The sequence below is a fragment of the Balaenoptera ricei genome, chromosome 10 (genome assembly GCF_028023285.1).
Source record: "Balaenoptera ricei isolate mBalRic1 chromosome 10, mBalRic1.hap2, whole genome shotgun sequence".
In the NCBI taxonomy this organism is placed as follows: domain Eukaryota; kingdom Metazoa; phylum Chordata; class Mammalia; order Artiodactyla; family Balaenopteridae; genus Balaenoptera; species Balaenoptera ricei.
In genome coordinates, this window is record NC_082648.1 from 33431417 (window position 1) to 33445417 (window position 14001).

The following is a 14001-nucleotide window of genomic DNA, read 5'->3' on the forward strand; positions in this document are numbered from 1 at the left end:
CATGAACTACTAAGCAGAAAATGCCATATTCAACCTAGATCTGTCTGATTCTGGAGTTCATGCTTGTTCCATACACCTAAACTGCTTCCTAAGTAACATGTAATGGGTGAAATTTGGATTATTTTGCATTAGTTTTGATTGAATATCAAATTTCACATAAATCACTGAGGAAAATAACCCCACATCTTATCTAGCTATTTGCAGAGCCTAGAAATAAATCTAAGACTATAAACTTACACAATTTAAATATATATACATCTATGGTATAATTCTAAACTTGTATAGAGGTAATGGGAAAAGGACTCAGTCAAAACAAGTTAACTAGTTTGGACTCAGCCAAGGCTACAGACCCATAACACAGTTACACCATTGTCTTTTGGAAATTCCATAACAAAACATATGGTAATTTATTGATTACAAGGTGTCACTGTCTAAGAAATGTTTGTCTGATACAAATATTGTAATTGAGTTCCATGTCCCTGATATAAATAAACTATTATTAACATTTTATTTTTAAAGGATTATTGTGGTCATGAAAATGGCACATTCCGTATTTTAACTGAAAGCATCCCGTGTTGTGAAGATGGGCTTACATGCTCAAGAAAAATTATAGTTGCTTTTCAGGTACAGTACTGTTTCTCTTTATTTTCTTTTTCTCTCAGATTATGCACTGCCAAATAAAACTAATGTTTTTGTAAGTCTATCTTTTAATTTACAGGAGCAGAATATTGTCTTGCAAGATGGTAAAGTCACAGCAGTCAAAACTACAGAAAGTAAGGAATGTGAACTCAGTGGAAATTCATACTCTGTTCATACCGTTGGCCTGTACTTGATTTTGAAAATTTTAAGTGGAATAACCATAATTTGGGACAAAAATACAAGAATTTCTGTGTTATTGGATCCACGCTGGAATGTATGTATATCACATTCATATATGTAATAATATAACAGAAGCAAATAACAATAGAAGCAAAATCATTTTTGCTGCTGAAGATCAGAGACATATTCAAATGTGGAAAGTGGGAGAATGGCAGTCTTTGTTATAGAACAAGGCTCCACATCTATTCAACCTTACGTGAAATATTAAATGTAATCAAAGATGATAGAATTTGGTGAAAAATAAATGCAATAAACCTGAAGCATTCTCGTTTAGCCATATGTGGTTGATGGTGTATAGATAGAATTAATGTAATCCTCGGAACAAATATTCTAAGAACCTAAGAGTATACTCCTGTATGATTTGAAGCTGATGAATATAATTATTTTTAAATTCTTAAGGCATTTATCTTGGTCAATACTGCAATATAGGATATCTTGGATTAAATGGGAGCAGAATCTTATCCACAGATTCTGGTTTCCATCCAAAATTTGGAATTTAAAATAGATTTATAATATACACAATCTTAATATCTCTATCATATATCTATCTATCCATATCTATCTATCTCTCTATATGTCTCTAGCATAACTCACTTTTAAAGTTCCCTTTCTGATCTATATAGGGCAAAGTGTGTGGTCTTTGTGGAAATAACAATGGCGATCTTAAGGATGATTTCACAACGAGATACTCATCAGTAGCTGCTGGAGCACTGGAATTTGGAAATAGCTGGAAAACAAGTCAAGAATGTTCAGACACAGTAGCTCAAACCTTCCCATGTGACTCAAACCCATACTGTAAAGCTTGGGCTGCGCGGAAATGTGAGATCATCCGGGACAGCACCTTCAGAGACTGCCACAATAAGGTAGTGGGGCTCTGAGAGCAATGGCAGGCACAGGTTTTGCTCTCAGGTACTCAGGTGCTGTGCTTGATGCCAAAAATCTTGGCTTTCTGTGCACCAATGGTGAAAAGAAATATGGCGACAGAGTTTTGGAGCAATGAGAAAAATGGCTTTAATCTTTGCCTGGCAAAGGGGAAAACACAGCAGGCTAGTGCCTCAAGAACTGTGCCCCCCTTCCCTGGGGAACAGGGAAAGTTTATATAGCCTGGGGCTCATGGTCTGGGGTAGGTGATAAGGCTCAAAGTAATTAAGGTCTTGCACGTCTTTTTTTCTGCAAATTCATGACCAAAGCTGGCGTCAGGCAGCTCAGCAACTGGGTCTGGTGTCCCTGAAGTTACTGCCTGTGACCTTCTTTCTGAAATGAAGAGTGCTACAAGGCAGTATAGGGGAGAAGAAATGCCAGGTGCAAAGGGTAATTCATATGGAGTCAGAGAGTAACTAGCTTTGTGAAGGACAAGTCTAGCTACAAGTGTTTGTTAGTAGTAATAGCTAAAGAATAACCAAGATTGCTTAACTCTTTCAGGTGTGGTTATATTGTTTCCCCAGTCTGTTCATTGTTTTCTTATTTTCCTTGTTTATAAGAAAAGAAAATCTCATTTCTATTTTTGCTGCAACATGGTCTTCATAGGTGGACCCCAGTACGTACTATGATGCATGTGTTGAAGAAGCTTGTGCATGTGACATGGAGGGGAAGTACCTGGGATTCTGCACAGCTGTGGCGATGTACGCAGAAGCATGCAGTGCGGTTGGAGTCTGTGTTACATGGAGAAAACCAGATCTCTGTCGTAAGTCCATATGTTGTTATTCTTCAAAATGTAATCAGACAGAATTGTTTTGTTAGACAACCATTTGTCTCCTCATATTTTCTATAAAATACATATTCTTGTGCATAGACAGGTTTAAACACATGTTAATGTTTGTTTATGATTGGGAAAATTGAATATTGATGGAAAATATTTCTTATTCATACTTAAATGAACAATGAACTGTTTACCTATCTTGGTATAGTTATATATTCTTAAATATTTACCTCATATATCACTTTTGGTTGAAGTCCTCACACATCATCTTGAAAACTTCTACAGAGTTCTAGTCAAGATAAACTGTAAAATGAATATAAACTGAATTTTGTTATGTGTGGAATGTGGTAGCTTTAGTAGAAATTAGTCAACACATTTCCTTCCAAAGGAAGGTATGATAAGAGAAAATGTGCCAAATGAGAAATGTTGAAATTGAATCCTCATTTTATTTAGTTTATTATGTACAACTTTATATATTATATTGAAATCTTTAGTTGCCTCATTTGGGAACTGTTATTTACATATTAAAGAAGCTTGATTTTCCTGGAGATTTATTTTTCTCATTTAAGCTTAGACATTAAAACCATGAATATAGACTATGACCTAAAATAGCTAAAAAATGGGAAAATTAATATTTACTCTTCCACCTCAAACCAATCTTATTGTGAGATGTCACAGAAAAGTGCTATTTTGATTCTATATGCTTTTCCTCCTTTTTTTGTAAGCTGTTTTTGCTCATATGGCAATTTAGATAAAGCCAAAGGGACTTGATAAGACAGAATGATATACTTTAGTTCTGTTTATTGTTAGTATCATTCAAAAACTCTTATAAAAATGCTTTGGAAAATGAAAGTTGAAAATTGTCATATAATGAATGCAAGTAATTTGATATAATTCAATCATAGCTATCTACTGTGATTATTATAATGCACCTGGGGAATGCAGCTGGCATTATGAACCTTGTGGTACAGTGACTGCAAAAACATGCAAAGATAGAGTAATTGGCCAGAAGTTTTCTGTACTTTTAGAAGGTAAGACATATTTTAATAATTTCCATGAAGAAGTGCAAATTATACTGATATCTTAAAACTGGAAAATGTTTTAAGATACTGACAATTCAGTATCTTACATTTTGTAATTTAATGAATAGTTGTTTATCTTTATTATGACATTAATATTTCTACATTTGAAACATTTTGTCTAGACATAAATTATCTATTTAACGAGAGAGGGAGAGAGAGATAGAGAGAGAGGGATAGGGAGAACATAGCGATCTGATCCCATTGGCAATCTTTATACATTTCATTAGACAAGGTAGTTTGTTGAGAATGTAGTTTCAGAATGCAACATATAATATAGTCTCACTTGAATGGAGGCCAATTAACTATATCCCACAGTTAAAAATTACCTTATTCCTAGCATTACATATCTTAGAGAAAAAGAAAGAAGTGGCAAGAAAACAAGATGATACAAAAACTTTCCAAAAGTCACATCTGTGTTAAATCCCAGGCTTTGAGATATTTTCAGCCCATTTTATTATGATTTCTGTTATCTTCGTCTACCCTTGTGAAAGTAGATATTTAGAACTGGCATTGACATTTCAAGACCCATATTTATCCAAGTCTTGCATTATGTTCAACATCGTGGCTGTCATTAAAGTAGTAAATCATTTAAAATATTTTAGGAAACATTTTAGAAAAAAATTAAATCAGCCAAAATTTCTAAATTCTCAGGTTTATATTCATTGCAAGAGGGTCTGAATCCTGTTCAAGTTTTTTTTTTTAACAAAACATCTTTATTTATTTATTTATTTATTTAACATCTTTATTGGAGTATAATTGCTTTACAATGGTGTGTTAGTTTCTGCTTTATAACAAAGTGAATCAGCTCTACATATACATATATCCCCATATCCCCTCCCTCTTGTGTCTCCCTCCCATCCTCCCTATCCCACCCCTCTAGGTGGTCACATAGCACTGAGCTGATCTTCCTGTGCTATGCAAATGCTTCACACTAGCTATCTATGTTACAACTGGTAGTGTATATATGTCCATGCCACTCTCTCACTTTGTCCCAGCTTACCCTTCACCCTTCGCGTGTCCTCAAGTCCATTCTCTACATCTGCGTCTTTGCTTCTGTCCTGCCCCTAGGTTCTTCAGAACCATTTTATTTTATTTTTTTAGATTCCATATATATGTGTTAGCATACGGTATTTGTTTTTCTCTTTCTGACTTACTTCACTCTGTATGACAGACTCTAACTCCATCCACCTCACTACAAATAACTCAATTTCATTTCTTTTTATGGCTGAGTAATATTCCATTATATATAAGTACCACATCTCCTTTATCCACTCATCTGTCAATGGATACTTAGGTTGCTTCCATGTCCTGGCTATTGTAAATAGAGCTGCAACGAACATTGTGGTACATGACTCTTTTTGAATTATGGTTTTCTCAGGGTATATGCCCAGTAGTGGGATTTCTGGGTCGTATGGTAGTTCTATTATTAGTTTTTTAAGGAACTTCCATACTGTTCTCCATAGTGGCTGTTTCAATTTTATATATTTTCGCTAAGAGTATGCTGTTGTTTTGCTATTATCTACTTCGGTTCATGGAACCATTGAAGTAAGTTTACAAAGGTACAATGCAGTTTCAGCAAATAGAGATGAACTGCGGGTCATTTTTACACACAGGCTGTTATGCTAAGTGCCCAGACAGTGCTCCCTTCCTGGATGAGAACACCATGAAATGCGTCAGTTTGTCTGAGTGCAGCTGCTTCTATAATGACATCATACCTGCTGGTGGAGTGATCCAAGATAACTGTGGGAGAACATGGTAAATTCTCTAACTGTCCAGTATTTCTGTTTCTTCCATTTTTATTTAGAAAACAATTAAGAAATAAATCAGTGAATATATTTTTTAACTGTTATTTCTAAATGGGAAGGTCAGCTTTAGGTTCAGTTTTATATCACTTATGTTGGTTATATTGTGTTTTCAGTAAATCCACATATCAACAAATGGTTTGTTAAATCTTATACTTTGTGCAGAAGACAGAACAGAAAATGTCACTATGTACTTTTGGGTAAAAAGAAAGTTTTCATTCCATAAATGTAAGATCATGTTTATAGGCTTTCAGACAGTGACATGGAAGTGAAGAGGGGAGGTCTGTACTAGAGCGGCATGGCCATCAAAAAAAGTCATGTTTGAAACTTAAAATCTAAGAACTAACTTTACAGCTTGACTCCAAACGTTCCTTTAGGTCCCAAGAACTCCTCAGTGAAAAGATTAGGAAACAGTACATGAAAAATACAAAAAAACAAAAAAAAAAACAGTTTGAATCCACAGCATGCTCTTGGGGAAACAGTTATTTACTGTTCTCTTATTTGGTTCTGTTTTGATTTTCACTGTTAGGCAATTTGTTATTTTAAATTTGGGAGATGTATGTAATTAGGAGCTAAAAATTTCAACCTCATTCTTGTTTTTTATTTTGATTGTTTCTTTTTTGTTTATAATTTAACTTTCAGCTATTGCATCGCAGGAGAGTTGGAGTGCAGTGGTGAGTCACTATGTTTTAGTCTAATCGATTTAGGAAAGATGAGGTAAAGGGTTTGGAATCTTTTCAGACCATCAACAGCAGAGGAGTAAATACTTAATGCTTTAGACTGCTCCTCAGTGGATTGAGACAATTCCATTTCATGGTGTTTGTTCATATTGGGTCAGTTCAAAACCAATGTTGTCAAGGCACTTTGAACCACTGGTAGATGGGGCAGTTCTCCTGCCACACTCCTACCTGTCTGTAGGTTCTGGGAATTAAGGGAGTGAGACATCAACTAAAATAGTTTAATAAAGGGATGGAGTGGAAGGTGAGGATTATATAGATAGAATTCAATACTTGAAGGATTACTCATGTGCAACATATATCTTAGAAAGAAATTTCAATAAGCTTCCAAAGAATATATAAACGACTCCTTTTTTGCATTTGAAATTGCAAGAAGTGAAATAAAAAAAGCCAGATAACTCATAGGCAACTTGAGTTTTAGAATTTTTTTTCACAATTTTTCATTCCTGTCAATAATAGTAATTTATAATTATTTCAGAAACTGCTCCTACAAATTCAACAGTTACAGGTAAAATCATCATTGTGGTTTAAATGTGTATTTCTGATGTCTTTTTATGGATAATCATTTATAGTTTCACATGAATCTGTGCCAGTAAAAGATATGCTGGTAAGTACGCTGATATAAAATTTCAAATTAAAATTAACAGTTACTAGAAAATATGTAAAAATATTATTTCATTATACTCCTGTGAATTAGGTTAGAAATATGATTAGAACGTACGATAGGTATTGTATGCTTATTAGTTAAATATAATCATCCAAAGCTTGACATTTTTAGATGATAATTGGAACAAGTGGAATGAAAAAGAAGTAAATGTGATCTCCTGTGAAGTAAATATTTTGAAATCATGATTATACTGGGAGATGACTTGAAAACATAGAAATAAATGTTAATTTATTTTTCTTAACTCATGTATTTGTTGCAAGCTATAATGTTATCTCAGTTATGTCCATTCAAGAGAGTATTGGGCAAAATGCAGTTTAACTTTGGGTTTGGAACTTGTAATACATTGGTGATATAAGTGTACTTAGAGTTGCTACAGTACACTTACACATTCCTGTCTTGTATGATTCAGGGATAGAATTTATTTCCTGTTGATCAATATTTGGAGGTGGTGTCAATTAAGAGATAGTATAGTAAATTGGAAACCTTAGGTTTTGGTAATGTATTTAGTATGTGGTCATCAGTGAAGTGTTATTTCTTTTAGTTATCATTGGTTATTTTCCTAAAGCTAAGGTATCACAAGTCAGGGTTCATTTTGGGCCTGTCTTATAAAGTTCCTGTGAGATTTTGGTTAAGTGGTAATAACAGAAAATAATTAGTTATTTTTGTTGGGCATACAGCAAGTATATAGTGTTATTCATATTGATTTAATGAAAGATTGTTTTGTTAATTAACCTCTGCATACAACTTCAGAAACTTTTATTGAGTTTATGGCAACTGGTTTCTTGAACTAAATTTTCCAGCAAAATTATTTAAGTAATTTATTTTCATAAATATTGTCTTCCCTAAACAGTTTCTACTACAACAGCTACCTCCATACTAAGCGCTGAAGCAGGTAAAAAAAATGCTTATTTGTTTTTTTCTTCTAAATAAGCATCAAAGTGAATTTGCAACTCAGGCATTTGGCCCTTTTCTCAAATTTGTCGTTCTCTATTTATTTCCTACATGCCAAATAGCAGGGTCTACATCCCAACTGTGATATTGGTGAAGAATCTCTTCCCTATTCAGAGATCATGTGTCCTCAAAAGAACATTCTACATATTACTAATTTGGAAGAAAGTGACTACAGAAGAAAATTCTATGCTAAATTCTTTGAAAATAATTTATATTTTCTTTTCAACTGACACCAAGGAATTTTAACTTTAATTGAATCATTTGTAATTAAAGCAGTGGTCAGAGAAGTACAGGAGTACTTCTGGTAAATGAATTTAGCTGTTACATTTCATTATTTATTTGAATTTTAGAGATATCTAACCCATGTCTAAATAAATACTTCGTAATCTTGCCTTTCAACACCATTTTAACAGATATTTCCAAATATTTGTCTCCTCTTTTGCACAGCAATTACACTGGTGACCAGTAGCTCAGGCACAGGCAAGCCATAATCATCAACCGCAACTTAATCAAGAGGGCATTAAAAAAAATTCCAAAACTTCCTTTTTCAGTATTATACCTTTGCAGTTACACTTTTCAGGGAAGACTTTTTTATTTAACATCTTTATTGGAGTATAATTGCTTTACAATGGTGTGTTAGTTTCTGCTTTATAACAAAGTGAATCAGCTATACATATACATATAACCCCATATCTCTTCCCTCTTACGTCTCCCTCCCATCCTCCCTATCCCACCCCTCTAGGTGGTCACAAAGCACAGAGCTGATCTCCCTGTGCTATGTGGCTGCTTCCCACTAGCTATCAGTTTTAAGTTTGGTAGTGTATATATGTCCATGCCACTCTCTCACTTTGTCCCAGTTTACCCTTCCCCCTCCCCGTGTCCTCAATTTCATTCTCTAGTAGGTCTGCGTCTTTATTCCCGTCTTGCCCCTAGGTTCTTCATGACTTTTTTTTTTAGATTCCATATATATGTGTTAGCATACGGTATTTGTTTTTCTCTTTCTGACTTACTTCACTCTGTGTGACAGACTCAAGGTCCATCCACCTCACTACAAATAACTCAATTTCATTTCTTTTTATGGCTGAGTAATATTCCATTGTATATATGTGCCACATCTTCTTTATCCATTCATCTGTTGATGGACACTTAGGTTGCTTCCACGTTTCGGCTATTGTAAACAGAGCTGCAATGAACATTGTGGTACATGGCTCTTTTTAAATTATGGTTTTCTTAGGGTATATGCCCAGTAGTGGGATTGCTGGGTCATATGGTAGTTCTAATTTTAGTGTTTTGAGGAACCTCCATACTGTTCCCCATAGTGGCTGTATCAATTTACATTCCCATCAACAGTGAAAGAGGGTTCCCTTTTCTTCACACCCTCTCCAGCATTTACTGTTTGTAGATTTTTTGATGATGGCCATTCTGACTGGTGTGAGGTGATACCTCGTTGTAGTTTTGATTTACGTTTCTCTAATGATTAGTGATTTTGAGCATCCTTTCATGTGTTTGTTGGCAATCTGTATATCTTCTTTGGAGAAATGTCTATTTAGGTCTTCTGCCCATTTTTGGATTGGGTTGTTTGTTTTTTTGATATTGAGCTGTATGAGCTGCTTGTATATTTTGGAGATTAATCCTTTGTCAGTTGCTTCATTTGCAAATATTTTCTCCCGTTCTGAGGGTTGTCTTTTCATCTTGTTTATGGTTTCCTTTGCTGTGCAAAAGCTTTTAAGTTTCATTAGGTCGCATTTGTTTATTTTTGTTTTTATTTCCATTTCTCTAGAATGTGGGTCAAAAAGGATCTTGCTGTGATTTATGTCATAGAGTGTTCTGCCTATGTTTTCCTCTAAGAGTTTGATAGTGTCTGGCCTTACATTTAGGTCTTTAATCCATTTTGAGCATTTTTCACAGAACTGGAACAAAAATTTTCACAATTTGTATGGAAACACAAAAGACCCCAAATAGTCAAAGCAATCTTGAGAAAGAAAAACAGAGCTGGAGGAATCAGGCTCCCGGACTTCAGACTATACTACAAAGCTACAGTAATCAAGACAGTATAGTACTGGCACAAAAACAGAAATATAGATCAATGGAACAGGATAGAAAGCCCAGAGATAAACCCATGCACATATGGTCACCTTATCTTTGATAAAGGAGACAAGAATACACAATTCAGAAAAGACAGCCTCTTCAATAAGTGGTGCTGGGAAAACTGAACAGCTACATGTAAAAGAATGAAATTAGAACACTCCCTAACACCATACACAAAAATAAACTCAGGGAAGATTTTTTTTTCTACTTTTGTTTTGTTTGTTTTTAACATTTTAGAAGAAAACTTTGGGAAAAAATGTTATACAAACTGTTAAGAATCTTTGACTTTTTACTTGTGGTCTATAGATTTTAAACTTTAATTTTACATTTTGACATCTATTTACCTATTTAATCAAATTTCTCTGAAACATTAATTTCAAGTTGATCCATTTTATATATTGCCATAGATGCTATCAGTAACACAATTTTCCTTCCACATGAAACTTATTTTTTTTCCATTATGTTCTCCAATTCAGCAGCTTCCATTCCAGGGATTACTACATCAAGCAGTGAAATAATAGGTAGGTGAATCGACAAGCCTATAAACTGACAAATATAGGCTTTTACATATATTAAAATTGTTTTTTACATATTAGAATCAACAGACCCACTCTCCTATACTTAGGACCCTTTTCTTCCCCTCAATTAACATTATTTTTCTTTCTCCTGTTATTTATTACCTTCTCCAATCTGTCTGTCTCTGTATATACATATATATTTTAAAACATAATATTTTATTGAGGTATAATTGGCATGTTAACATTATATTAGTTTCAGGTGTTCAACATAATGATTTGATATTTATATATTTTGCAAAATGATCACCACAAGAAGTCTAGGTAACATCCTTGAAGTCACAGATAATGGTTTGCCATCCTTGTATTCCCAATTGCACTTAGTCCCAAGCTATATAATAGTTAGTATTCAATAAATATTTGTAGAATGAATGGATGATTCTTCTTTTCCCTGTCCCAAATTTGTAATTCAGGTTTTTTCTTTTGGCACAGAATTTCTAGTGAAGATTAGACTATTGATTAGATATTATTTATACTGATGAATCTTATAGTTCATACATTTCATTCATTGGAGCTAATATTTCTTCTGTAGAATACAAAGAGGGTGTAAAATCAAGACTACTTTTTGATTATAATTTTATATCATGATATAGAATTATGACTAATTTGGGGTACTTTTGTAATTTTTAGTGTTGTCTGATTTATTTGGTGATTAATACATGTTGCTTATATTCAAAGGGCAAACATGTAACTTTATCACCATCATAGTGTGGAATATCATTAAAATGCCCAACTGACATGTTTAATTTCTATCAAACTTTCTCTTATGTTGAATATCATTAGCAGGTCTGGCTCTTTCAATGTAATTTTAGAAGGACTGACATGTTTCAGAAATATTTTTCTTTATTCTATAATTGTAAATTTATTTCTGAAGGCTTAGTAACAATTTCATCCCAATAGTTGTTTAATATACACTGCATAATGATATTCTATCTATGTATTATCTCAGCCATAAACAATGGACTGAATTCCTAATTCTCAGCCTTTTTCTGTTTCTAAGATAAGTAATTTGGTTCAGTTATATAGGTCTCTTTCAGTTAAAATAAAATCATTCACTCAGCTACTAAAACTTTTGAATCTTGAGGCCATTTAAAGTATTCTTGACTGTTGATTTGATGAACTGTGTAGTCATGCATGAGTCATAAGCAATTTGGATAACTATTTCAATATGATGCTGATATCTGCATCTTGCATTAAAAGTAGGCAATCAGAACTAAGAAGACTGGTTTGATTTTTTCCAGTTTATACATATATTTTCTTTTATTGCCTTTTCTTCCCCAAGCATTCGGTTTTGAACATAATATTCTGGCAATTTAATTTTGTCAACATTCTGTATTGTAGCAAGCAAACTTTTCATATAAAACAGAAGGCCATGAGTAGATTACCTAGAGTTTTTGTTACTTCATCATTAGCAACTGATGAGGTTTTAGATGTAAAATTAACCTTAAAACACTACAGAAATCTCATCAATTGCTTCCACCATAGCATTTAAAAAATTATAAATCTAATGTAGAGTTTAATTATAGGGAAGATTAGCTAGGTGATTTTTTCCTGAATTCAGTTGGTATTATTTATGACTTTTAATGCTTAACCTTACCAAATCTTACCAAATCCTAATGTTTTATTTAATTTCACTGAAACTCCAACAGACATTTCATGCTCTGTTAGTATAATATTATTTTACTAAAACATCTTAGTACTGTATTACAATATATAGCAAATAATAACTGTTAATGAGTGCTTACTATATTTTAGTCATTATATCAAGAACTTTTTATTCAATTTCTCATTAAATCTCAAAAACCCCCTGATTCCACAATCCTCCACAACACACTTGCCCTCATATTTTACAGGAGAGAGGATACAAAGAACTTAAATATTTTTTCCAGCATTACAAAGATCAGAAGAAAAAGGGATTTTCTGGTATGATGTAGAGAGAAAAAAGAGTTGTCTTTTCCTTTTTATCCGTGAAAACAAGAAATTATAGTCAGAAGTTATAATTTCACAGATGTGAATCATTAAGGCTTGCCCCAACGTTAATCTGAAATCAGGAGAAAAAAGTAGTTTTTAGAAGTTCATTTTTTTCATGTTAAAATTCTGTAAATGTGCCACAAATCAAATAAATTTTAAATAGATTTAGTCAAATAATCTCAAGAGAGAGAAAACATTGATTATCAAGTTATAGAATCAGTAGTAACTTTCCAGAATTTTTGGATAATGTAGATGTAGCTTTATATTGATGCTGGAATAAATTAGTAATTGCTTATTTCCCAGATGAATTGAGGCACCTAAAATTTTGTATATTAATTAAATTTCAATTCTAAAATAATTATTAGTGGTTTAATGCTTAGCTCCTCATTGACTATTCCACAACATCTTTTCTGAGAATATGCCCGTATCATACATAACAGGTAGGAACTTAGAAATTATTCAAATAATCATGGATTTAGTTTCATCAAAAACCTGTAACTTGGGGGCTCAGATAGTACCACTTGGTTATCTTTGTTCATTCAATTAACTGCATAACCATACATTTTATTTTATTTAATTAATTTATTTTTAAAACATCTTTATTGAAGTATAATTGCTTTACAATGTCCTGTTACTTTCTGCTGCATAACAAAATGAATCAGCTATATGTATACATATAACCTCATAGCCCCTCCTCTTGCATCTTCCTCCCACCCTCCCTATCCCACCCTTCTAGGTGGTCACAAAGAACTGAGCTGATCTCCCTGTTCTATGTGGCTGCTTACCACTAGCTATCTATTTTACATCTGGTAGTATATATATGTCAGTACTACTCTCTCACTTCTTCCCAGCTTACCCTTCCCTCTCCCCATGTCCTCAAGTCCATTCTCTATGTCTGTGTCTTTATTCCTGTCCTGCCCCTAGGTTCATCAGAACCTTTTTTTTTTTTTATTCCATATATTGTGTTAGCATATGGTATTTGTTTTTTTCTTTCTGACTTATTTCACTCTGTATGACAGACTCTAGGTCCATCCACCTCACTACAAATAACTCAATTTCGTTTCTTTTTATGGCTGAGTAATATTCCATTGTATATATGTGCCTCATCATCTTTATCCATTCATCTGTCCATAGACACTTAGGTTGCTTCCATGTCCTGGCTATTGTAACTAGTGCTGCAATGAACATTGTGGTACATGACTCTTTTTTTTTTTCAACTTTTAGTTTTATTGATCTTTGCTATTGTTTTCTTTGTTTCTATTTCATTTATTTCTGCTCTGATCTTTATGATTTCTTTCCTTCTGCTAACTTTGGGTTTTGTTTGTTCTTCTTTCTCTAGTTTCTTTAGGTGTAAGGTTAGATTGTTTACTTGAGCTTTTTCTTGTTTCTTTAGGTAGGCTTGTATAGCTATAAACTTCCCTCTTAGAACTGCTTTTGCTGCATCCCATAGGTTTTGGGTCGTCGTGTTTTCATTGTCATTTGTCTCTAGGTATTTTTTGATTTCCTCTTTGATTTCTTCAGTGATCTCTTGGTTATTTAGTAACGTATTG

The 14001-nt window shown here is 33.4% G+C and overlaps 1 protein-coding gene across 1 annotated transcript in view; it reads left to right on the top strand.

Annotated features, from left to right (window-relative positions):
- Positions 1-14001, top strand: part of MUC19 (mucin 19, oligomeric) — a 141719-nt gene that overhangs the window by 46447 nt on the left and 81271 nt on the right. Inside the window, 11 exon segments of the mRNA XM_059937345.1 lie at positions 520-624; positions 719-913; positions 1503-1742; positions 2407-2563; positions 3484-3609; positions 5274-5415; positions 6105-6136; positions 6678-6707; positions 7717-7758; positions 8265-8297; positions 10382-10426. Of these exon segments, the coding sequence (XP_059793328.1) occupies positions 520-624; positions 719-913; positions 1503-1742; positions 2407-2563; positions 3484-3609; positions 5274-5415; positions 6105-6136; positions 6678-6707; positions 7717-7758; positions 8265-8297; positions 10382-10426 (1147 nt within the window).